A 26,474-nucleotide genomic window follows, 5' to 3' on the forward strand; every position below is an offset into this window, starting at 1 on the left:
ACAGGGCACAGATGAGAATGAGAAGGATGTCTGAAGGTAAACGGGCAAACTGCAGCAGAAGAATCTGTGATGACCAACCTGGACACATGGACACTGATACAGTGATGAAGTTCTAAGGATCAACTCTCCCTTTGGTGAACTGAGCACCTTTCTACAAAGAGGCAGAACTTAGAAAGATTTGGAGCGGAGAAGCCGTGGCAGGACAAGATGGCAGGTGATGTTAAGATTCTGCTCTGTGTATTTACAGGTTGTTATTAATGTTCTCAAGGGATGGATGGTTCTGAGCTTTGTATGTTTAAGTGGGCAATTATATCTTACCAATTGGGTCAAAAAAAAAAAAAAAAAAAGAAAAGAAAAGAAAGATTTTGGAGCAGGATGATCTCTGTGGAGCCCAGAAAATGCACACCGATGCCCACAGCTTGCTGTCAGGATGGGGGCAGCTTGCTCAGATAAGGACTGCAGACCACAAGCTGACTGTCTGTGAGGGAGGGCAGAAGCAAGCTTGTCTAGAGTGTGAGATCATGTGCACATGCCTGTGGTATACATATGGTCAATGTGGGTGTGCAGATGTGTGCACAAGTGTGTGTGCATGAGTGTGAATGGGTGTGTGTGCGTGTGCGCATGCACTTGCTTGCACGCTAGCAGGTATGAGAGCATGAGTTTGTTCAGGGATGAGAGCATGACGAGTGCAGTTCTAGAGTCGTCAGTCCAATCAAAATGACACATAGAGTAAGCTAGTAATACCTATCATATTATTACCAGGATAGAAAAAAATTGAAAATAACATGTATTTATTAAGAAGCAATTACATATCAGCATCTATGGAATGAAGGAAGCTGCATGTATTTCCTCATTTAATCAAAAAGGGTAACATCTGGGGCAGAGGGGCAGAGGGGCAGAGGGGCAGAGGGGCAGAGGGGCAGAGGGGCAGAGGCAGAGGCAGAGGCAGAGGCAGAGGCAGAGGCAGAGGCAGAGGCAGAGGCAGAGGCAGAGGCAGAGGCAGAGGCAGGTGGATCTCTGTGAGTTTGAGGCCAGCCCGGTTAACAAACAAGTCCAGGATAGCCAGGCAGGGCTCTGTTACACAGAGAAACTCTCTGTCTTGAAAAACCAAAAAGGGGTTGGGAGGGGAACATCTGGGGACACCTCCCACCCGGCACCATGAGGCACTGGAGGGGAACAGCATGTCTGAGACATCCCCAGACAACAGACGCCTGGTGCCACGAAGATGAGCAAGTGAGTGGTGGAGAGGCAGAAGAGAACTGTGTGTGCACAGTGAAGAGACAGAACTAGAGGGTAGAGGGTAGTGACGTGAATAATTGAAGGTGCCACCTGAGGCCATGTTTGCATCTGTGGCCCTGCAACAGTGCGAGCCTGTTACCACAAACGCCATCGGACATCCCTGGTCTGGGCTGCCGCTGAGGGCCATGTTGGTATCTGAGAGCTGTGCAGATCTGGCCCCACCCCTCACTGGCTGCAGGACTCAGGACAGCAGGTAGTGAGGGGCAATTTACCTGGGCAGCACAGCAGAACTGATCCTGGTGGTGGGGGCTCAGGTGGGCCAGCCCTGAGGGTACGGCCTGGGCAGTGTGGTAGAGCTGGCCCCCACTGGCATGACCGTGGGAGAGTTGCCAGGGTGACCAACTCAGCTACCACCCAGGCAGCCCCAGAACCAGGCTTTAAGCTGGTGCATCCCAATATCTAGCCCATCTATGAACTTCCAGAGCTCATGAAGGAACTGATTCCCCAGAACCAAAGCTGCAGGATCTCCACAGCATAGGACAACAACAGGATTATCTGCGAGGAGTCCTGGTGAGGATCCAGTATTGAGGCTGTAGCAGAAGCCAGGGGCCTCAAACCAGACCAGTGACTCACTACAACCAACATCTGCAAGAAAAGCTGTTCCGGCAGAGGGTTACTCTGTTACTGTTACACTCTGACAGGCCGCAGCTTCCACAGCCAGATTTTAAATTTGTTTTCTTTTGGGGGGGGGGTGGAGGTGGGGAGACAGCAAGGGCAGGAGGCAGATGTGGAGGGACTGGGAGATGAGTGGAACAGGACTGCATGTATCAAATTTACAAAGGATCAATAAAAAGCATCTAAAAAGATGAAAGGTAACATCTGTGGGGTGATTTTCCAAAAATAAAAATATGTAGCATTCTATTTTCAATTCCAAGTAAGAAGTAAACAGAAACTTTTTGTGTAGAGGAGGTGGAGTTGTGTGTCATTGCGTGTGTGTGTGTGTGTGTGTGTGTGTGTGTGTGTGTGTGTGTAGTAGTAGTAGTAGTAGTAGTAGTAGTAGTAGTAGAGTTGCGTGTTATTTGTGTGTGTGTAGGGGTAGAGTTGAGTGTCGTGTGTGTGCGTGTGTGTGTGTGTGTGAGTGTGTAGGGGGTAGGGTTGTGTGTGCATGTGTATATAGGGATAGAGTTGTATGTCATTGTATGTGTGTGTGCATGTGTGTAGGAGGGAAGCTGTATGTATAGTGTGTGTGTGTGTGTGTGTGTGTGGAGGGTCCATGGGTGTGCATGTGGATCCCAGAGGACAACCTTAGGCGTCATTTTTCAGGCACCATTGCCAGCCAGTTCCAACGATGCCCTCCCCACCTCAGAGGTATTAAAAACAAAACTCTGTAGGCAAAAGTGTGCAAGATCCATGAAGTGTGAGACACCAAGCCCAAGTGGACGATGCACGGAAGATGCAGAACTCACCTTCTGCAGGGTCACAGTGTACTGTTCCCATATCACCTCCTCCATGCCTGGGCCCTAAGAGACAACAAAGGCATCATGAGTAAACACCGAACACCCCAATGCCAGAAACAGACCTGTTAACTCTATATGCTTCTACAAGACTCCAGCTCACGCTTTCTGTGTGCTAAAAAGAGCAGACATTTGCTCAAAATCTTACACTGCTTATAATCATATAAGACCTTCTAGGAAGTGAGTCTTGTTACTAAGATATTAAATGAAAGATGTAGTGAGAAGCCCTAAAAAGAGAATAAGTGTGAAATTCTGAGTGTTTTTACAACCACTCTGAAACACCATTGTTAGGTGCTAATAACATCTTATTTGGGGGCCAGCAAGAACCAATGCCTGAAAGTTGTCCTCTGACCTCCATACATGTACCATGATGATCACGGATTCCTGAACACATATGTACCTTAAATAAAAGGTACAGAATTTTAATTGCACTTAAAAATATCTTCCCATTTCTCTCTCTCCTGACCTTTTGGCACTTTTTTTTTTTACATCTTAAACTAAAGAAACACTTGGTCTTGTCATCAATAGGATGTCAAACTGAGTGAACTGTGGGATCGTCTGGCTTTTCCTCATTGTTAGCTGGTGCACAACAGACCCCTGAGACTTCCTCTGCTAACACAGTTCCAAAAGATGCTCCAGGGAGGCCCTTAATACAGTGCTGCCACTTTAAGACTAAGTGATCCACTAAATGCATGTAGTCTTAAGAAAGCTAGAAATGTCCAGAGAGCACACGGTTACAGACAAGCCAGCAAGCACGGAGGCAGGAAGATGCAGGGAGAAAAGTACAACACCTAAAGGAACACACAGTCAGAGGGGACACAGTAGAAGGAAAAATACTTAAACTCAGGGACTACACAGGCACTGGCCCAGTTCATAAATAATGTGAAAATAACTAGAGGAAATCACACTGGAGGACTCCTATCATTAGGTTTGTGAAATCCAGGTTTCGAAACAAGTCCTATTACAGAAAGCGGCCGCACATCCTCTAAAACATGTCAAATGGCACTGATCATGTCACCACATAGAAAATGCAAGGCTCCTCTCCAAGGGACATGTTTAAACAGAGGCTTCATAGAACTCAGACATATAAGATACCTGAGTTCACAGTTCACATGGCATCCATGTACATACCACACATGCATGTACATACCACACATGCATGTGTATGCTCACGCACACACTCATATACACACAGTGAAAGTTACAAGCAACAAACGATGGGATCAATGGCTGTATTAGAAACAGCAATAGCAACCCAAAAGTATATAAAACAATTCAGGTTTTAAGAAATTAGAAGGGGTTGGAGAGATGGCTCAGTGGTTAAGAGCACTGACTGCTCTTCCAGAGGTCCTGAGTTCGATTCCCAGCAACCACATGGTGGCTCACAACCATCTGTAATGAGATCTGATGCCCTCTTCTGGTGTGTTTGAAAACAACTACAAGTGTACTTATAGAATAAATAAATCTTTTAAAAAAAAATTAGAAGACCTCATCGAAAGCATAGTTATCGGAGATCAATCGACCATCAGAAGAACCAAGCAAACAAATCTGAAACATAATTTTTAAAAATGGAAAGAACTGCAAATTATACGCGGCTGCAGACAGCAGTCATAAACAGATTCGAGGAGACTCTTCTGAACACAGCACACGGCTGAAAGCTGGGAGATGTCACACACAAGGTCGAGAGTAAGAAGCTTCTGGAGGCTAATCCTGCACTGATAATCATAGATGAACAGGTACTAAAAAAATATCCAGATATTCTGGGGTTCCTCCCTATTCACAGAGACGGTGATGCCAACTGACACACTTGACCAGGTAACCCACTCCCTCTAGAAGCAGGTTAGGAAGCCACAATTCTGTTTGCACAGAAAATGCAACAGCTAACGGCTGGCTGGGTGACTCAACTGATTACTCAGACTGAGAGGTATCTGTCTGTGCCTCTTGCTCTTCCCTCCCGCTCCCAGTGTGCTCAATTCTGGGACATTCCCAGGGCTCAGGCCATCTGGCTCCAGGAGATCAGAATTCGCAAAGATTAAAAAAAATTACAATTTATATTACATCTAGGGTCAAAAAGATACGAAGGTTGGAAGGTGTAGGAGGACAGGCAAAGTCGTGGCTCTCAGCGTGCATGGGACTGGGCGGGGAGGTGGAGTTGGCAGGGTTCTGAAGTTAAGAACTCCTGTGGATCTACACAATGCAGTAAGCTGAGAGGCCAATGAAGAAAAGACAGAGCATCCCCCGCCCCATCTGTTTGTTTAGCATAACCACTGATTTGTGTGTGTGTGTGTTTGTTTTGATATTTCTTTATGTCAGGGTGGGCTGTTGTTTTCTTTCGCCATGCTGGGGATCAAACCCAAGGTCTTGCACGCATGCAGCATGTGTGACCCTGAGTTAGACTCCCGGCCCTGTTTTTCTATTTTAATAAATGAAAGTAGGCTGCTCGTGATAACATAGGACTTTAATCATGGCACTCATGAGGCAGAGACAGAAACTGTTGAGTTTCAGACCGCTGGGACTACACAGTGAGAATCTGTCTCAAAGGAAGAAAAAAACGCAAGACTGTAACAGACAAAACTGAAGATGAAGTGGTCCGGGAGGGAGGTAGAGGTGGGACACAAGAGGGACTGAGTTTTACATCTGGGGAGGATAGAAGAACGCATCATACGTTCAATATTTGAGCATTTCTGTAGATACCAATCATTTCTTAAGTCCAAGAGTAGAAGTGGCGGGGGACACGGGACACCAAGGGGTATTTGAGTGCTGAGGACATAACATCTAAGGCAGTACCCAGTTCCAGACATTTTAATACAATTTCAATTCCACAGGGGAAAGGGGCATATAACAGCTTCTACTGGGAGAAGGAAGGTAGGCACAGTGTGAGCAGTGGACAGGGACAGGGACAGAGAGGATGACGAGAGGAATGGGTACAGATGAAGGCAAGGATCAGGGGGTTTGGGGAGTCTTACACCTCAGCACCTCTCCATTTTTAAAGGTTAAAATCAACTTCATTAGAAAAATAATCTTGATCAGGGAAGTCACAGAAGGATCTGCAATTCCAATCTCCAAAAAGATCTGGACTCCACAGACAGGCACAGGTACCCAGTCAACTTCAGGGTTAAGATTCCCTCTACCAGAAGGCAACTTCCATGTACGTGCCATGATTTTTCTCTGATGACTAGACTTTCCATAGAAGGATCATTAATGATATCACACACACACACACACACACACACACACACACACACACACACACACACACACACCCATATTAGAACAAGTCATTCCTAGAAGCCATGGAAAGTTCAGAACTATGTGACCCGGTGCAAATAGGGAGCTCTTTGAATAGGTTATTTTGAGAATGGCCCTGAACTGGGGCAGGGAGTTACTCAGCCTGTTATTTGTATGCCTTCTGCAGAGCTCGTTTTCTTGGGAAAACCTTGACCAGACAGATAACTGTCCTTTAAGCCTGGGAAGACGGTTCGGTTGGTAAAGGTGTTTGCGGCACAAGCATAAGGACCTGAGTTCAATCCCGAGAACAGAGGAAAAAGCACCCAGTAATCCCTAGGACAGGGAAGCAGAGGACAGGAGGACTAGCCGACGTGACAAGTTCCTGGCTCTTGGAGACCCTGTCTCAAACACCAGCTCCTGGGGATGCACACTAGAAACAGACCCCTGGACTCCACACACAAGCCCCTTTTACACACACATGCACTCCGCCTCCCAACGCACACAAAAGGAGACATTTAGAAACAACCACAGGCAGATAACTAAGTCTTGACTACCTGTAGCGACCCTGAACAGCCGATTTTTAAACTCTGTGTCCATACACTGCTGCCTCCCAGTGAGAGAGACCACTAGGGACAAAGACTCCTACCAAGCCGCTTGTTAAGAACACACTTCCCACAGTCCAAGCCACGCAACAAATACCCACACCACACACCACCCTGTGTGCTGAAAGCTCCTGCAATGTGGAAGCCCCCTCAGAGGGATACAGGCTTCTATGGGATAACGTCACGTGTTTGATCCCAAATACAAAATTCTCTAACGCACACCAAGTGGTGTGTTAACCTGTACCCAAGAAGCCAAGCTCTACAGCGATCGCTGACACACTGGAAAAGGCATCTTTGACTCGCAAATCCAGTAAACGGCTATCAATTTCGCCCAGGTCTGCCCCAAATAAGACGAGCATTTCGAGTTCTAGCATTGACTGCAAGCCACATTCTGCAATCTCACAATTTGTTACTGAAGGCTGCCAGGACACAAATAAATCCGAGGATAAAGGAACCACTGTGCCACTGTGTGAAGGGCTTGTTCCCCTCCGGCAGAGAGAGCAGGGGAAAGAAAGGAGAAAGCGTAAAAAGGACTCACATGGCCTTTCCATCTCTCCAACTTTTTAACTGCCTGGATCCACATCCTCTGGAAGACCTGAGCAGCCCTCATGGCTCCGCAGAGACAGGGCTGGCCACTGCCTACCTTCTGGGCTGCTCACCCATTTCCACCACTGCACGTGGTTACGTAAGGCGGATACAATAGTAGCCCACATTCCCAGCAAATCCTGTTGTCATCTCACAGTGACACATCCATACAGCGGGGGACGCCAAGTGCTTTGAAAAGCTCTCCTTGTGAGGCCAAAAGAAAAGCAGTCTGGGTCCACACCACTCCAACAGCCTTTTCCTGCCTTTCTCCCACACAAAGAGGACGGCGGCACTGGGGTATGGACTTCTTCCAGCCATGCAGAATCATCTGGTATTTAGTTATAACTTATTAAGTACCGCTAGCCTTCCATATCCACAAATCCTATGAGTGGGATTTAAAAATAGTCTTAGGCGCTAGAAAGGTGATTCAGTAGTTCAGAGACCTGCCATTTGACTTCCAGAACTCACATTCCCACAGCTGCCTATAGGATTCCAGTTCAGGGAATCAGAGGTCTCCGTGAATACAAGTGGCATACACAGACTGACATGCACATGAATGAAAATTAAATAACCTTTTAAAGACACACACATACACACACACACACACACACACACACACACACACACACGCATGCACAAAAGACAAAAAGCAAAAAGACCACCCTTACATGGGTAAGATGGGGCAGTGGGAATGGGAGGCTCGATTACCCTGTGGTGAGATTCTGTCTCAGCACAAAAAAAAAAAAGCAAGACAAAACAAAACCGTCCATACTGAGCACGTACAGCCTTTTTGGGTGATGATTCCCTAAATAATATAACTGTGGGAGTAGCATTTCTACTACATTAGGGGTTGTAAGGAACCTCGAGCTAGCCAGAAGGACACAGAAGATCTGTAGTGTTCCACGCACTGAACACCACATTGTTTACATAAGGGATTCAAGCTTCAGCAGGCTTTAGTGTACAAGGGACTCCTGGACCCCAGGGGACAGGGAATGACTGTGAACAGGAGCAAGGCTACGGAAAGGAACGGAGAAGAAACTTATCCACGGGCACGCTCCGCCCCGGAAGTCTAAAAGAGCAGGAAATTATCAGGTAAACTGACCTGCTGGAAGAAATACTGGTCTCAACCAATCAGCAGGCATAAAGAGGAACTGTACGTTCTTGGTGATAACTACAAGAGTTGGTACAGGTGGGCACCACCTCAGGGACGGAGAACTTGCTCGGCAAAGTCCTCGCCTCTCCCAACCTTGCCAGAGACTTAGATAAATGGCAAAGAGCTCGGTCACTGTTTCTTGTATAGTTTTGAATTCCGAACACCAGGATGCCTAGGCTTGCAACCCAAGGCCGGGTTTTCAGAAGTGTGGTCTTAGGCAGTCCCAGGAAACTCCTGCTGCCAACACTGAGTGTCACGTCAACAGGCTGAGCTGTCTGCAAGCTAAGAATGCACCTCCTGGTTTGTCTGAGACTGGGACATTATCTAAATTTGGACCACGTCACGGAGACAACCTGAAGTAACAGCTAGACTATAAGCCTGAGGATTTTGGTTTTGTTTGTGTTTTAGATTTATTTTATTTTCACGCGTAGAATGTTTACATGCATGTCTGTGTACCAAATGTATTCCTGGGGGTTGCCCATGGAGGCCAGAAGAGGGCAGAAGATCCTCTGGAACCAAAGTTACATACTTTTGTTAGCCAGTGTGTGGGTGCTTGAAACTGAAGTCAGGTCCTTCGGAAGAGCAGCCAGTGCTCTTAATTGCTGAACCATCTCTCCAGCTCAAAGAAGTAAGCTTTAAAGCCATAATTCTGAGGTACGATGCTTGTTCTAGAACACTGGATGTGCTATGCCCTTTCCCACCTGCACCTCAGAGGATCAGCAAGTCACAAATGAGGCAAGTCCCCCTGCAGCTGTGTAGAACAGTATAGAGCCTAGGCTTGGTGACATGAGAACCACCATAAGGCACTTCCACTGGTTCCATGAGAAGGACATTTGCAGGATGGTTACAAAGATCAGGAGTTTCAGAGCACCGGTAATCATTTAGGAAGCATGGACTCCTGACAGAGTCAAGAAACATTTGTTACACAGTAGCCATGCACCGTGAGAAACAACTGAACCACTCTCCTATGGCAGTCCCAGTCAGAGGGGAGGTGGGATGCTTTAAGCAAATTATTCTAAGCCAGAGTAAGGGCAACAGCAAGGGAAAACACAAAGCAAACACTGAGGGATATATATGCACCAAATGCCCTTCCCTTGGAGGGAAGGAAGGCTTTAACTGAGGAAGCAATTCAACTCTTTCTTGCTCTTCCTCTACCGGCATCTGTCTTGTATTTGGAGGCAGGATTTGAATCTGTATCGAACTATGTTCCTGCTTCTGTTTCCCTCCCACAAGCTGGGATCATATGCAGAGCCACCGCGTCCTATGAATGCCATGGAGATGAAAGTGGGAAGCACTAACCAATCATAAGCAAGTCTGGAGAGCTGTCCAGGGAAAGGCACCAGCAGGTAGACAAAGGCTCTCTGAGGCAGGACCCAGCTCAGCGATTGGACGTGGCGTTAAGAGCAAGTACACAAAGTGAACTGGGGAGAGCTGGGATGGAGGAAGGCATCACGGAGGTGCCTTCTCCCACAAGTTCACAGGAGCTCCTGGCTGAAGGAGGACAAACTAGAAAGGTATTCTGTGGGGCTGGAGAGATGGCTCAGTGGTTAAGAGCACTGACTGCTCTTCCAGAGGTCCTGAGTTCAAATCCCAACAACCACATGGTGGCTCACAGCCATCTGTAATGAGATCTGATGCCCTCTTCTGGTGTGTCTGAAGACAGCTACAGTGTACTTACATATAATAAATAAATAAATCTTTAAAAGGGGGGGGGGGGCTTGCAACCCCATAAGAACAACAGTGCAAACCAACCAGAGCTCCTAGGGACTAAACCACTACCCAAAGACTCTACATGGACTGACCCCTGGCTCCAACTGCATAGGAAGCTGAGGATAGCTTTGTTGGGGCACCAGTGGAAGGGGAAACCTTTGGTCCTGCCAAGGCTGGACCCCCAGTGCAGGGGAATGTGGGGGGAGGTGGAAGGGGGTGGATAGGGGAAGATAGGGGGCTTATGGACAGGAAATCGGGAAAGGCAATAACATTTGAAATGTAAATAAAGAAATATATCCATTTAAAAAAAAAAGGCATTCTGTGTGGAGGGAACAGCAGGTTCTCTGATCCAAGATCACTGGTGAGGTATGTTCAAGATGGTGGCCAGGAAGTACACTTTATTAGCTCGTTCTCTATGTGAACATGTTGAAACAGTTTAGTCTACATCTTGGGAGGCCTGGAAGTACAAATCCACTTGGTCAATAGGCCACAAGATGATTACAAAGACTGGGAGGGAAGGAAGACACCAGCAATTAGCAGAGCTTCACGCTTGAGGGCTTCTACACAGACTCTCAGTGGATGCTCACACTCCACAGGTCAGCTGCACCTGTCCCCCTTTAACAGGTAGGAAAGCTGAGGCCAGAGACTTTCCATGGCTCACCACTGGCACAGATGAATCTGAGTCTGACTACAGGAGGTGATGGAAACAATCCAGACAGCCTCTGATGAATATTAGAGTGGCTATAAAGAAGGAAATGAGGAAAGGGGCTGGGGGATATGGTGGGGAGAAGGAAGAAAGAGTGGAGGAGGGTGGATCAGGTATGCTGGCCATGCTCATAGACCCAGTACTTGAGAGAGATACAGAATCAGTAGGACCAATTATTCAAGGACAGCCAGGGCTACATATGCAGATCCTGCCTCAAAATAAAGGGGGAATGGAGGGGAGCACAAACTGAATCATTAAGGCCCTCCATAGTCCTAACACTGGGGTGGAAACCCCATGACACTATCCATTAAGTGGCCATAGCTGTGTGTATACAGCATCCCTGTGTCCTTTTTATCCATGTCAGCTGGGTCATTAGAGCAACTGCAATCCACAGGAGAGCCTCCTGCTAGCCACAGCCCACCTCCCTCTAGCTGGGAGGTCTGTGAGTCCCTTCCCAGGGACTTGCACCTCACGAACCACAATCCCATTACTCAGTGGGTTAAGGCAGGTGATTTCAGAAGGCTCTGAGCCAGCCTAGGCCTTAAAATGAGGCCGTATCTGAAAAAGAAAACCTCTGTTGATAGATACAATTTTGAAACACTTCTCAAATAAATCAACTTACCCCTACCCCCAAGATTTAACCTGCTCCCCGATCCCCCAAGATAGAAAACTACTCTAACTATTCTCCGTCCTACAACGAATAGGATTTTTACCCCCTTCTGGGGGAAAGAACAAACCAGTTCTGTTTATTAAAAAAAGCGCATGCACAGTCTAGAGCACATGTCTTCCTAGTCATTCAGTCACAGGGATCAGAGCTTCCACTATTGGGCACCTTCCCAGTGCTTCTCAGAATCTGCTTTTTGTCTGGCGCTACAGCAGAACTCAGGCATCTTCTCTTTCCTTCCTCCTTCCTCTGGTCAGTTTCTTTCACCCATTTCTGGAAGCTATCTCAGCTCTTTGAGTGCTTTCCTAGGCTCGATCTGCATAACAATTTTCTTGGCAGCAATCTTGCCCATAACATGGCTTGTTTACAACGTCAACAGCACGCTGAGTAACACCGTAGACTCTTCCGATTTCACCATGGTAACCTTTATGGAATGTTCCTTTCTAAACGGTACCCATCCCCTTGAGGTCCACAGCAACACCCTTCTTGTGGAACTGCATGTATGACCAGAGGACCAACTCCATGTTTTCTAAAAGGAACGGAGAACAAGTAAAGGTACAGAAGGAAGGAGGCAGCAGGCAGCTTAAGATGAAATCTCAGGACAGCAAGACCTGTCTCAAAACAGCATTAGAGAAAGCATTCTGGGAGGTTCCCAGCATAAGTGATGGGCATTTCTAACCAACTGCTGAGACAGCGGTTATGACGAAGTTTTGCTTTTTAACCTAATCCTGTCTTAAGGTTTTACTGCTGTGAACAGATACCATGACCAAGGCAACTCTTATAAAGACAACATTTAATTGGGGCTGAGGCTGGCTTACAGGCTCAGAGGTTCAATCTTATCATTAAGGTGGGAGCATGACAACATCCAGACAGGTATGATGCAGGAGGAGCTAAGAGTTCTACATCTTCATCTCAAGGCTGCTATCAGAATACTGGCTTCCAGGCAGCTAGGATGAGGGTCTAGCCCACGCCCACAGTGACACACCTACTCCAACAGGGCCACACCTTCTAATAGTGCCACTCCCTGGGCTAGCATATACAAACCATCACACTTACTGTAAACATTTGGGGGGTACATTTATGTAATAAGGACAAGTTGACAGAAGGCATGAGGACACACCAAGGGCACAATCACTAGTTTTAAAGTAATCACACCGTTTAAAAAGGGTTAGGGACAAGCGGGGCATGGTGACACACATTTTTAATCCTAACATGAAGGAAGCAGAGGCAGGTGGATCTCTGAGTTCAGTGACAGCCTAGACTACAGAGTTCTAGGATAGCCAGGGCTAGTTAAGAGTACTTGTTCGCTTCAAAGGAACCAAGTTGAATTATCAGAATTCTCTTGGGGGGGTCACAACTTCTTGGAACTTCAACTACAGGAGATGCAATGCCTTCTTCTGCTCACTGAGCACATGTGGGTAGACAGACAGGCAGACAGACAGAAGTAAATAAGTTTATATGTATAAATAAGCATATATACATATATAGATATAGATGTAGATATATATGCTACTAGCTTAGTGTGGTGATGATTTGAATATGCTTGGCCCATGGAAAGTGGCAGGTGTGGCCTTGTTGGAGGAAGTGTGTCAGTGTGCAGGCAGGCTCTGAGCTCTGCCCAGTGCGGAAGAGTCCCCTCCTGGCTGCCTTTGAATGAGATCAGGATGTAGAACCGTTGGACCTTCAGCACAAATTCTGCCTGCATGCTGCCTTGCTTCCCGCCATGTTGATAATGGACTGAACCTCTGAAACTGTAAGTCAGCCCCAATTAAATGTTTTCCTTTATAAAAATTGCCTTGGTCAAGGTGTCTCTTGACAACAGTAACACCCCAGCTAAGACACCTCGTTTCCAAAACCAGACTTCAGAAGCCAGCTGTGATGGTTTAGGCTTGCAATCCTAGTACTTCAGAGGTTAAGGCAAGAGAGTCAGGAATGGGAGACCAGGCTGGGTTATGTGTTGACAACAAAAACAAGCAAACAAACACCCCTGGATTTCTGCTCAGTACACCTGTGGGCTCAGTGCCCGCTCACGGCCGTGCTGTGCATTCTGCAGGTATCACACACACCCAGCTCTGGAACAGCTCCCGGTTCCACCTTTACACACAGTAGGGCGGGCGGCTGCCTCCGCTTTAAGACGGCAGGGCTCAAGATCCTGACCACTGCAGAACCATGAAGACGAAGCGTTTGTACAAAGTTTGCTCCATGCCTACCGCATGGTAACTACACCCGGGCTAGAACGGACTGCTCGAGTCTTCTCATAAGAGTACTAAGATTACCCCGGAACCCAAAAGAACTGAAGACAGACAGACAGACAGACAGACACAGACAGACACACAGACACAGACACACACACACACACACACACACACACACACACACAGAAATACTGTTCCTAAAAGCATTATATCAAGGAACAAACTAGTAGGAATTGCCCATGTGTGCACAAGTGATGGCTGGGCACACAAGTGATCTCCACTTATCACACGCTACTGTCTGAGCATAAGAAGGGAGGAGGCCCTAACTATACATGCTGCAGCAGATGAACTGTCACTGATATTAAAACCTAGTAAACGGATGCACCACATGATTCCCTCTGCATAAGAAGCCAAGAAGAGTAGTTGCCATGATAATGGCCTTTGTGTGTGCAGTGACGGCTACAGAATTGTGAAATGAAACAGAAGCTACTAGCTGCACGTCTCTGATTATATGGTAAGTGAATTATTACATCAATAAAAATGGGTTTTAATAAACAACACATCACAAGGTATAATTGTGCACACCTGTAATTCTAGTACTTGGGAAGTAGAGGCAAGAGACCAGGAATTCAAAGCCAGCCTCTGCTCTAAGTAACAACTGGGGCCAAACTGAATCACATGAAACTGTCCCAAAACAGAACAGCTATGTCACCTGGACTGTGCTATCTGAAAGCAGGATCTCAAACTTATGCCATGAGCCAATCACTGACCCTTCCTCTGCCTGCTTCACACCCCCGACCCAGGGCTGCTGTGAGATTCTCCTCAGATAACGCAGGCACTAGACTTAGGGTATCAAACAGGTTATAGAGAAAGGAGTCTCAAGTCAGGAACTTGAGCTAGGAGGTGGCGCAGTCAGTAAAATGCTTCCATAAGCCTGAGATCCTGAGTTCCGTCCTCAGAACCCATGTGAGGCTTTGCGGCCTGTGATCCCAGAGCTGGGGAGCTGGAGACAGGAAGGGCCTCATGCCAGTCAGTCAATCTAACATACTCAGGGAGCTCCAGGAGACCCTGTCCAGAAAACTGGTCCATAGATAGCCCACATGAACCATACTCATCATCATCCTCTGGTGTCCACACACAAACACTTCCCCCAACACCCACCACAATTACATAGGCACACACAGGCCCACACATGCACAGGTGCAAGCAAAAGGAAAGGAAGTCGCTGGCAGTCATATAAGCCAATGGTAGCTAGGGACTGAACCCAGAGTGGGGCCACACAGTCTGTTTCCTTTCCACTGAAGAAGCTAGCACTTCTACCAGATACCCACCACGGCCTGAAAAACGTACTGGTGCATGTAACTGGACTTCAGACCCACGGGGCCTGTTCATGGTGAGGCCCCATAATAGAGACTGGTGAGAATTTGATCCCAAATCTGCAAATATCCCATTTGAATCACACACACACACACACACACACACACACACACACACCAGCAGATAATTACACTTAAGACCTCTATGTTCACAGCTCTCCGACACTAAGCTGCGAGGCATAATTTAAACAGACCATCCTTATTTGTAATTACAAAGAAGCCATTAATAAGCCCAAAAGAAAGGTGCTAATTTGACAACAAAGGCACAGCCCTGTCTACCGTGTGATTTTCCACCTGACTTAGCCCACTTATCACTAGAATGCAGCTTCACTTTGAAAACAGCAAACACACACATAAACCGCCACCCCATAATAGACACTAAGATAAAGAAAATTATAAGCTGCCTCGTCGTCAAAAGGCAGGTTCAGAATCCACCCACTAGCGCTGCCGGGCTAAGTGCTGCTTTGCAGGGCTGGCCCCGTGTGACACACACAAGGTAAACTGATCCTTCCAGACCTGCGGCACCATCCAACGATGGCTCACACAGAAAAGAGACACCTTGTGCTTCTGTCCTTTATCAGTGAGCCTGGTTAGGGCTGCCAAGCTGGTGCCTGCAACTGACATACTTTTGCCACCGGAGAAGAGATCCAGGAACGTTGAGAACACACCCTTGGACTGCAGTAACAGCTGGAAGCTGCGGGAAGTGCAGAACCCCCAACCTGCCTGGACTTAACGGAGGTCCACTGGAGGCCCTGCATAGCAACATTAACATTGAGGACCTCAGCGTTTAACAGTTTTTGCACCCAAAAATTTCCTGCCCTGTCCGTGTTCCACAGTTGTATTGTCCAGAGTGGAGACCACAAAGCTCATCGGGCCACTGTGACCACAGAACTGAATGTATAAAACTTAATTTGATTTTAATTAGTTAAAATTTTGAAACAGCCATATACCTACTGCAAAGTGTTAACCATAACAATGGCTTCAGTGGTTTCTGGTGCTTTGCTATTAAAATATATATTTCAGAGGCTAGAAAACTGACTCAACACGTATGCCTTTCTAGAAGACTCAAGTTCAGTTCCCAGGAGTTCACGGTCCTATCGCTCCTGTTCCAGGGCATCCGACACCCTCTTCTGACCTCCAGAGGCTTCAGGGCTGGCACACAAAGTACACACATCCATGTAAGCCAAATACTCAGATACAAAACACATCTTTACAAAAATATAACACACGCTCAAATGGACAGCTTCTCACCCCACTTCCACAGTTAGTAATGTGTCGAACAAAACGCACAGTCGTTTCCAACTACTTGCGAAAAGGTGCCCTGCATTCAAAAGGAGCTCTGAGGGCTGTGACCAAACTCATAGACACAGCTGCTTCCCAACATGCCAAGAACTGGGTTCAATCCCCACCTCTGCCAAAAGACAGATAAATCAAAAGGCAACGCTCACCGAGTATTAGCCTGGCTTGGTGACACACTTGGTGACACACACCTGTAACTTCAGCACTAGGGAGCAAAGGGAGGGAGACCGCCAGAGTTTTGAGGCCTGATCTACAATCTGATCTACATAGAAAGTCCTGGGCCAGCCATGGCTACATAAACAAGACCCTACCTCAAAACTCAACCAACCAACCAACCAATCAATATGAGAGACAGGTTCTAACAGTTTATGGTCATCATGAGCCAAATGTGGTTTCCTGTGCTTTATCCACAAAGGAAGGGAAAACACTTTTTAAAAACAGTTTAGCATTTTAAGATTGTTTTTTAGTAATATTAAGGTTGTCCCTCCAAGCCCCACAAGGGAAAAATGTAGATGCACTGAGAAAACTTAGCAGATGGTACTTTTGGAGGCTGTAAATAAAGTTGGGGACCATAGCTCAGTGAGGAAGCATTATTCTGGCATGTATAATGCACTGGGTTCAAATAACAAGAAAAAAATGACATGTTACCTTTATTTTAAACCATTACCCTATGATATTTATATTTATTTATTATATATGAGTACACTGAAGCTGTCTTCAGACACACCAGAAGAGGGCATCAGATCCCATTACAGATGGTTGCGAGCCACCATGTGGTTGCTGGGATTTGAACTCAAGTCCTCGGGAAGAGCAGCCCATGCTCTTAACCACTGAGCCATCTCTCCAGCCCCCTAGGATATTTTTTAAAGCTTGTGGTTTCAACTGTGTATCTGTGATGTATTTAAAGTGTCATATTTTAGCTCAGCATGATGACACACATCTAGAATTCTAGAACTACTGTTGAGCAGGGAAACTGAGACAAGAGGATTGTGAGTTCAAGAAGACTAGCCTGAGCTACCAGGAAAATCTGAGGCCAGCCTAGGATTCCTAGTAAATTCCATCTCAAAAAAAAAAACAAAGAAAAAAGTGTAATGAATAGGAATAGCATACATTGTGTAAAATTTTCAAAGACTAATCACTACCTGAAAAAAAAAGAAAAGAAAAAGCCATGACTGTATTCATAAGTGAATATATTCTGGTGGGCGGGAAGGGCACACCTCACAAGGATGAGGGCCTGCCTCAATTAGGAAACCTATAGGAAACCCAATGCAGAGCGGCAGGTGAAGGGTCAGATCAGGGGAAGAGGCTGCAGAGAAGTGGGAAGGGGAGCCTTGAGGCTTCCTCCACACAGAAAGGCTCAGAGCCAAAGCTGCTGAAGATTCGGGGCTTGCACACCAGCCAGTCTTGCTCATGACCGCGCCTTTGGAAAACTGGTGACAAAGTCTTCATGACAAAATTTAAAGAAAACCCCAGGAGCCTGAAATAGCCCTGATCCTGGACAGCATGTGCCCACATCTCGTGTGTCTTTTACTAGGCTCTCACGATGGCTCAGTGGTTTAGAGCAGTTGTTGCCACAATGGTGGCTCGAGCACCTGAGCCACACGTGGTACACATATACACTGCAGGTAGCTTATCATACACATAGAATAAAATAAACCTAGCACCTCGCATGGCGCTAACACGTGAGCTGGGTGGCTAGCCGTCTCTGCACAGGTTTCTTTGACTTAGGTTAACATGAGTTATTTTGCAGACAGGGGCCAACATTTTTTTCAACTCCCAGTTACATTCTACTAAATTCCTCTCAAAGAATCCATACATGGCTGGCAACCGAACTAACAGAATGAGCACATGACCTTAGGACCTAAGAAGACACCCACCAACCTCTCCTTTTTGTGGAATTCACATTTACCAGAAACCTGGCAAAGGCCACTGCCTGGTAACTGATATAAAAGTCCACTAGGGGGCGCAGGAATGCAGAAACTGAGAGCACTGGTTCTTAACCAAAAACAAAACTTCAAAATCAACTAAGAAGAAATTAGAAATGGGCTTTTATCGGGTACACTAAAAGCTCTCACAAGATCAAAGACCAGATTCACAAACAGTACAAGAAAAAGGAAAGTGTTATGATTAACACCCATGCACACCAACACGAGTGTCCCAGTAAAACATGAGAGCTTCACAGGGTTCATGCAAGACAGGAGTGGTCAGAATCTTCAACCCTCTTCCTCCAAGGGGAAAGACTGAGACCTAGCGCCCACCCCAAGGGTTCTGACAGAAGCCATCTAGGAAAGGCCACGGCAAGCAGGCAAGTTTCCTGAGCAGGCCCCTCGATGGGAGAACCCAGACTTTATCCAGAGCAAGTGTTTCTGATTGTGACATCACAATCATGAAACGTGTCACTAGGAAGCAAGACTCTGTCAGGGAACGACCAACAAGATGGGCTACTTGGAGCATCTCCTGAGTGGCACTGAGCGGAGGTGTCAAGGGGTGGGAGCCCTGTAAAAGGGAATGTGCCCCCACCACTTAGAAGGGCCTGTGTTTCCGAGATGACGCATGAGATATGATGTAACCTGTTTCCAAGGGGTGTTGACGGAAATCTCATCTGCCCTATTTGCAGTGGGGTCTTGGAGGAGCCAGTATAGCCTGGAGGTGTCTAAAGAGGAGCTACCAAGCCACAAATACATTGAGCATATTCAATCCCTGATACAGCAGCCACAGGCAAACATTGCAGGGGTGGAGGTGACCCAGCTGAGCATAGGCACCAGAGCAGGAGTGAGGCATCCAACTACCAAAGGACATATGCACAATCCCAGTGTCAACTCCGACCCTGCAAAAACCCAAAGGGGACAATTGTCTACAAGACCCTCCACTGAGAGAACTCCCTACTGCCAGCAAGAGTGACCTGCTGGGGAGGGATGATCGGGGACCTGATGCTCCAGCTTTAATCAAGCACTCCCTGGTGGAGACTGGCTACCCAGCCTCTACTGTCAATGCTACGAATGCCTACTAATGCCTACTAATGTAACTGGCCCCTGGGGTCTGGTCACACGAGGGATGAGGAGGATGAACCAGCGCTACTGTGAACATCATGTGAACAAGTATGTCCCGGGCAAGGAGGCTGCTGCAGTGAGGGACCGTGAGAACCAGTCACTGTGTGGTGCAGGAACCAGGGCTTGTCATGACGGTCACACACAATGTTAAGGATAGAGAGGGTGACTGGCTTTCAGAACAAGGTGGAAACAGCAAAACCCATCACACAGCAGCTGAGCCCTGAGTCGTCCCCTCTGTCCTAATACCACGGCGACTAACAGAGCCACATACATCCTGCTTCTCTGTCATGAAGAACTTTGGGGCAGCTGACCCATCCCTAGGGTACACATTTCAAGACTCCAGATAGATGCCTGCAACCCCAGACAGCACAAAATCCTAAATGTTATGTTTCTTCCTGGATGTATAGTGCATGTACGTGATAAAATGTAATTTCTATATTGAAGAACAGTAAAAGACTGCAACTACGAATAATCAGATCGAGCCATTTTTTTCTTTTTTTCAGAGCTGAGGACTGAACCCAGGGCCTTGCATTTGCTAGGCAAGCGCTCTACCACTGAGCTAAATCCCCAACCCCAGATCAAGCCATTTTTAAAAAATATATAATAATCAAAACAGTATAATGTAATAAAGATCACTCAAAACTTGTTTGTTTCTTGAACTTTCCATTACTTACTTTCAGACACTGGACTTAAAATTGAAACCGCAGAAAGCCAAACACGCAAGAGTGTAAGCCACTGCAGGTACAAACAGGGCCGTTTCAGACGTGACCAGTTCAAATTTAACCCTTTCCCCCACCCCTACCCCCACCCCTGGAGCTGGGGACCGGATCCAGGGCCTTGCACTTGCTAGGCAAGCGCTCTACCACTGAGCTAAATCCCCAACCCCCAAATTTAACCCTTTAATGAAGGCCAAGTGGCTCAATGGGTGAAAGCACCCATTTAGGATGGAGGTTTGGATCTCCTAAAGTCAGATGTGTTTAGAATCCCAGAGCTCCTGGGTGGGGGCAGAGACATGAGAATCCCCAGATGCTCATGGGGCAGCGAACTTGATGCCTGCAATAACCTGGCCTGTGAAGCAATAAACAAGAGACTCTATCTCCAGCAAGGTGGGAGGTGGAGACTGAAGTCCAGGAGGACGCTGTGGTGCGCACACCAGTGTACACTCGTGCGCACACACATTTTTGAAAATTAAAATAAATAAATAAATTTAATTTAAATTAAAATAAAAATAAAACTTAATTAAAAAAAATTTTGAGAATGTTCCTTACTAAGAGGACAAGAAAACAAGAAGGGCAAGTGGCAGACTATGGTTTGGTAGTTCCTGACGGACATCTATTGCACAACTCAGTAAGAAACCAGGATGCACAAGTTATCACTTTCCAAGATACAGTGCCCACCGACAAGAGGACCACAGGGCCTTCTCTACGGGGCTTTCTTTCAAACTTACACCCTCAAAGAGCTCGTCTGTCCTTACGGTGCAGCCGTTAAGTGATAATCCTGTTGTCAACGGTTTTATCTGTTTATTATGTATTTGTTTAATTATCACGGGATGAATTCTCGGTGTGTAGATAATCCACCAAAATGAGATGAACTCCCTCGGTTTGGGTAGCAATGCAAATTCCGGGTTGTCTTGCCCTTAAACTAAAATCCAAACTGTTTACAGCTTCCAAACACATACTGCAAAGGAAGGCTAGCTGAGAGCAAAATCTTGCTTTACATAATCTTCTGGGTAGATCATTAACTCCTGTCAAGAATAGTCATCACACGTGGGTTCAGCAAAGCACTTCGCTATGTGGAAGAAACACACTGGGCACAGAAAAGTAAAAATTAATTAATGAATCAGGCCCTTTAAAAAAAACTTTAAACTTATGTGTGACGTGTATGTGCACATGTGTGTGCTCAAACAGACACAAGGTCAAAGGACAACTTCCTGGGGTTGGTTCTCCCTTTCACCTTTACGCAGGCCCTGGAGGTGAAGCTTGGGTCACTGAGCTTACATGGCAAGGTAACACTTTACCCTCTGACCCCTCTCACCAAATCTGTGTTTCTTGATCCCAAGCCAGAGCATGACTGTCATTCCCTCAGATCAAGACACTAAAGTGGCATTCACAACCCAAAGTCTTAGAGGACACATGTAAAGAGGAACCGTACACTCTAGCTGCTGCCTCTGTCCTCAGTGACGTCCACCCAAGAATCCAGGTATGATTGTATGTCCACTAGTGGTCACAGCAGAGCTTAGAACTGAGAAGCAACATTTTAAATAGTTGCAACAACTGCAAGTTGCCCATGCAAACACAACTAACGCATTAACTCTGGAAAACCGTACTGTGAGAAAATCAGGAAGAAATATAAACAGCCTCAACTAAGCTCCAAAGGAAAGTCTTCCTACCTCCTCCTGGCCCCTGGATTGGCTGGCCCAGGTTTCACTGGCCTCCTTCCTCGACCCTAGGGCAGCAACTGGTGTTCTCTATCTGTTCTGTCACCACGATGGTCTGGCTCCAAGATTCACTAACCCTTATCCCTAGTCAAAATTCCCACTGTAGCCAGGTGCTGTGGTAAGACCATGCACCTTTAATTCCAGCACTCAGGAGGCAGAGGCAGTTAAATCTGTGAGTTCAAGGCCAGCCTGGTCTACATAGCGAGTTCCAGGCCACCCAGGGCTACACTGTGAGACCATGTCTCAAACACCTCCCACTACACCAACACACATGCTGTCAGCTAGATGAGAAGAAATCAGGCAGTTCTGCTGTAGACATAAGCCTTCTGGAAGCATCTGACGTTTTATGAGCCGTACTCTGACCCCAGTACAACTTACAGAATTGGGACCCTCAACATGCAAGTTTCCCAGCACACGTAAGTTATTTTTTTCTACTTCTCAATCCACATTTTGTAGCCACAAGATACCTTGATGTCAACAATACTTTTCAAACTGTGTTAAGAGGTAACAGTTAGTTTTACCAGAGGCCATGAGGCCTTGAAGAAAGCAAGACTGGGCTGACAATATTTCTCTAATAAAGGTGTGGTTGTAGTCAGGTGTCCATGTAACCTACCTCCTCTAGGCTGTGTCTTACTCCTGAGTCTCTGGGACCTCATAAAGTAATGGAGACATAGAGTCTCTGGAAGAAAACATTTCTTAAAAATATTGTATCAAGCCAGAGAGATGATGGCTCAGCAGTTAAGAAGCACTGGTTCCTCTTCCAGAGGTCGAGTTCAATTCCCAGCAACCATATGGTGGCTCACAACCATCTGTAATGAGACCGGATGCCTTTTTCAGGCATGCAAATAGAGCATTCATAATCATAAAATAAATAAATCTTTAAAACAACAATATTGATCTATTAGCCAGGCTGTGGTGACCCATGCCTTTAATCCCACCACTCAGAAGGCAGAGGCAGGTGAATCTGTGAATTCAAGGCCAGCTTGGTCTACAGAAAGTTCCAAGACAGCCAGCGCTACACAAAGAAACCCTGTTTCAAAAAACAAACAAACAAACAACAAACAAAACAAAGCAAAAAGGAATATTAATGTAAAATTTTTACAGATGATTGCCCGGTGGTAAAAAGTATTCCTATACACTTTCAGCAGCAACGCTTACACATCTAGAGATCAACAAAGAACACGCAACCTTTTGACCCTGAGACAGGGCACTGCCATTAACAAAAGGCATATCTGAATATTGATATTCAAATTCAAAATGCATATCTGAATATTGCACAACTGAGTCACTAAATAATAACAGTAGTAAATCAAAACAGATCTCGTGGGCTGGGGCCATGCTCGGTGGGTTACATTACTTGCAAAGTGTGCACGAAGCCCTAGGTTCCATTCCCAGTACACATAAACCTGGTGTGTGGTCCACGCCTGACAGCCTAGCACACGGGAAGTTCCAGGGCATCCTCAGCTACAAAGTTTAGGGCCCTCCTGAGATATTGAGATGAGGGAGGGAGAGCTCTGTTAGGTTTACAATTTATAGGCTGCATTCACAGATACCCTGGACTGAAGGCTCAATGTGAGAAGAGCTTCTCCCCCTACTTCCTTCCAGCCTGAGGGTAAGACACAGAAGCTGGTGGAATCAAGATTACCTGCAGGTTTCAAATGGACCTGGGCTCACATTCCTTCCCCGGAACACACAGCCAGCAAGTGTTCACTGTTTCTGAGCCTTAGTTACCTAGCTTACAATATGAATACACCCCGTCCTTCCCAACTGTCCCAGAGAGATCAGTGAGCACTAAACCCAGGGCCTGTCATTACTAAGTCCTGAGACCTCCTGCCCCGGCTTCAGCAGCCAAAACACACAACCGAAAGCAAAGTGAGAGCCCTAGGCAAGCACAGCCCCTCGCCCTGCCCTGTGGGTATCTGAAGAGGCATCTCCGGCAGGCAGACTTCTGTCCAAGGCTTGGAAGCTGAGCTGAAATGAACCTGTGCCCAGTGAACACTGCAGCATCTGTGAAAACCAGGACAGGGACTTGGAGCTGTTCACTAGACTCACGGGGGAGCAGACACTTGTCACTCCTGAGATGCCTTCTTCAAGGTGCTTCTCAGAAGTGGTGGGGGGATGGAGGAGGGGGAGATAGGGGAGAGGGTTTGACCTGCATCCAGGCTATAAGCATGTATACATACACATGTGTATGCATGTTATATTTCTATACATAAACATATGTATGCCACATGTCAGTCTAAAAGAGAGAAGGGCAGTTGAGGCAGGAGAGCAGGGAGGAAGCAGGAGGAGGGTGAGAGGTCCCGGTCCTTAAGGATCCAGGTTCTGCTTCCTCTTCTTTTCATGTTCCTTCATTTTCAGGGCAGCAGCTATGGTATGTCTGCCCTAGGACTGCAAAGATTCAGATCTTCCTGCCTCCCCAAACAATCCCTCCTAATACAGACGCAAGCCTCCTCCGATACAATTATGTAGATCCGGTGTGGTTCAGACCCTCATTTAGAACAGCACTAGGACTAGAAGGATGGGCTGGAGAGATGGCTCATTTGTTAAGAGAACTGGCTGCTCTTACAAAGGACTTAGGTTCAGTTCTCAGCACCCACATGACTGCCCAGTCACCTGGATCTTCAGTTCCAGGGGAGCCAACACCCTCTCCTGACTTCCGGACACATGTTGGTATATATACATATACTCAGGTACACATATGTACACATAAAATACAATCTAAAAAACTCTCTGGTCTTCTGATTATATACACACACATTTCAAAGGATACTTGGGTTTCTACTTTTGAGGACATTTTTTTTAATCCACCATTTCAAAGAGCAAGTTATAATCAACTTCTCCCCGATTAAAGGGCTTCTGCTGTTTCCACTGTGAATGATAGCCAGGTGGGAACCCTCGAGACCCAGGGACAGACAGGGATGACAGCTTCCTAGTGTATGACACGTCAATCCATAAATCGCTATCCTAAGTACGAAGCCAAAAGCGTACGTCTGGGAGTTGTCGGGAAGGATATGCTACTGCTGTGTCCTCAGGACAGTTCACTGCTAGGACATGATCCAACTGTCCCAGCCCTGACATTTATTCTTCAAACGACACTCCAGATGATGCAGGAGACAGTGCAGTGGTGATTTAGAGCTGGGAGAGACCCTCATAGCTAATGCTCTTAATTAACAAGCCCTCTCTCCAGTCCATCTCTCTGGCCCCTGAGTTCTTTTTGGTGAGGGTCTGAACCCACACAAGATGGATGTTCTTTTGTCCGTTCCTATTCGGAGGCCACAGAGACTTGCTGGTGCTACCCAGATGACAGTGAGTCCTCTCTGCCAAGAGTGTAGAACACAAGCATGACCTCCTGTATTTTCTTTTTTTTTTTTTTTTGGTTCTTTTTTTCGGAGCTGGGGACCAAACCCAGGGCCTTGCGCTTCCTAGGTAAGCGCTCTACCACTGAGCTAAATCCCCAGCCCCAACCTCCTGTATTTTCAATCACAAACACGACACTTAGAAACTTGGCAATGCCCAAGCTCAATTTATTTTTAACCCAGTTCTGTTTGACCATCTTTTTCAGCAGAAAAGCCCAAGGAGAATTTTTTCCTTTGAACAGCAGATGCCTCGTTCCCAGCGGAGAGTAAGTTGCAGGGAACTGAAGAGGAGAATCTCGGCTGCCTTCTCAAGTTCCTGACTTCTGTGCAGCGAATACCAGTCAACTCTAGAATTTGACTTAAAATAAAATAAATAAGATAAAAAAATAAATATGGTATTATACAAAGCAACAGGTCAGATCCCTCTTCAAGTTATAACACTAAGCCTAAATGTTTATAGATATCTAGATCAACAGAGAGAATGAATGAATGAATGAATGAATACACATTAATGTGTATGCGCAGAGAGCTAGAGATGTAATGCAATAGTAGCATGCTTCCTTAGTATACATGAGGCCTTGAGTCTCATCCCCAGCAAAATATAAAGAACACACATGCACACACGCACACATAAATACCACACACACACACACACACACACACACACACACACACACACACACACACTTAAGCTCCCCAGCACAGGGAGGGGTGCAGAGGGAGTGAATTAGGTCACTACCCAGAAGCTTCCCTCCAGCTCCCTTTTCTACCCTCCACACAGTGAGACCCTTTGTTCATTGTCTGAGGCACTGTAAACTGTTTGCACATCTATTGTGAGCTCTGGCTGACTCCAAGTCTAATCCAGGGCTGGAGGAAAGTCCTTGTGCTTCTCAGTGTGCTTGGTTGCACGTCTACTCTCCAGCGTGTAGCACTTCCAGTTTCTCGAAGAAGCAGTACCGTGGCCAGGAGCCTCAAATGGCATTTGGTGAATCCCATGACCACTGTTTCCAGCTAATGACTAGGAGTAAGCGGTAATAGACAGGCAGGGTAGAGTAAGCTGGAGAGGTAGAGAAGATAATTTGAATGGGGGAGAAAAATTCGCCAATATTCCCAAGTTAGGAGGAAAAAAGAAACAAATCAAGTTTTCTCCAGGGGTGAAAGAGGGGATCATCAAAGGGATTAAAGATTTTAAAGCTTACATTTTATAAAATTTTCATTTTATAAAACAAACTCAAATGACTGAGGTCACTACTGCCCACGGTTTTGATGGACTATTCGGGCAGCATGAAATTTGAAGCACAAACTAGGATAAATATAACCTCTTTCCATTTCATTTGATAAAATTCCAAAGAAATTA

At 46.4% G+C, this 26,474-nt stretch overlaps 1 protein-coding gene and 1 long non-coding RNA gene across 14 annotated transcripts in view; one reads left to right on the forward strand and one right to left on the reverse strand.

Annotated features, from left to right (window-relative positions):
* Positions 1–26,474, reverse strand: part of Tjp2 (tight junction protein 2) — a 127,918-nt gene that overhangs the window by 39,587 nt on the left and 61,857 nt on the right. For 11 of the 13 annotated variants that reach the window (XM_087574135.1, NM_053773.3, NM_001414504.1 and 8 more), the window contains 1 exon segment: positions 2,706–2,759. In XM_087574135.1, the coding sequence (XP_087430261.1) occupies positions 2,706–2,750 (45 nt within the window). In that variant the 5' untranslated portion in view covers positions 2,751–2,759. 13 annotated transcript variants of the gene reach the window in all.
* LOC148007882 (uncharacterized) lies at positions 11,873–16,004 on the forward strand. The gene is made up of 3 exons (XR_015653100.1): positions 11,873–11,956; positions 13,455–14,110; positions 15,554–16,004. It is a non-coding gene; the product is annotated as an uncharacterized LOC148007882 (long non-coding RNA).

This window comes from Rattus norvegicus, chromosome 1 (assembly GCF_021556685.1).
Source record: "Rattus norvegicus strain SHRSP/BbbUtx chromosome 1, alternate assembly SHRSP_T2T, whole genome shotgun sequence".
NCBI classification, from domain to species: Eukaryota; Metazoa; Chordata; class Mammalia; order Rodentia; family Muridae; genus Rattus; species Rattus norvegicus.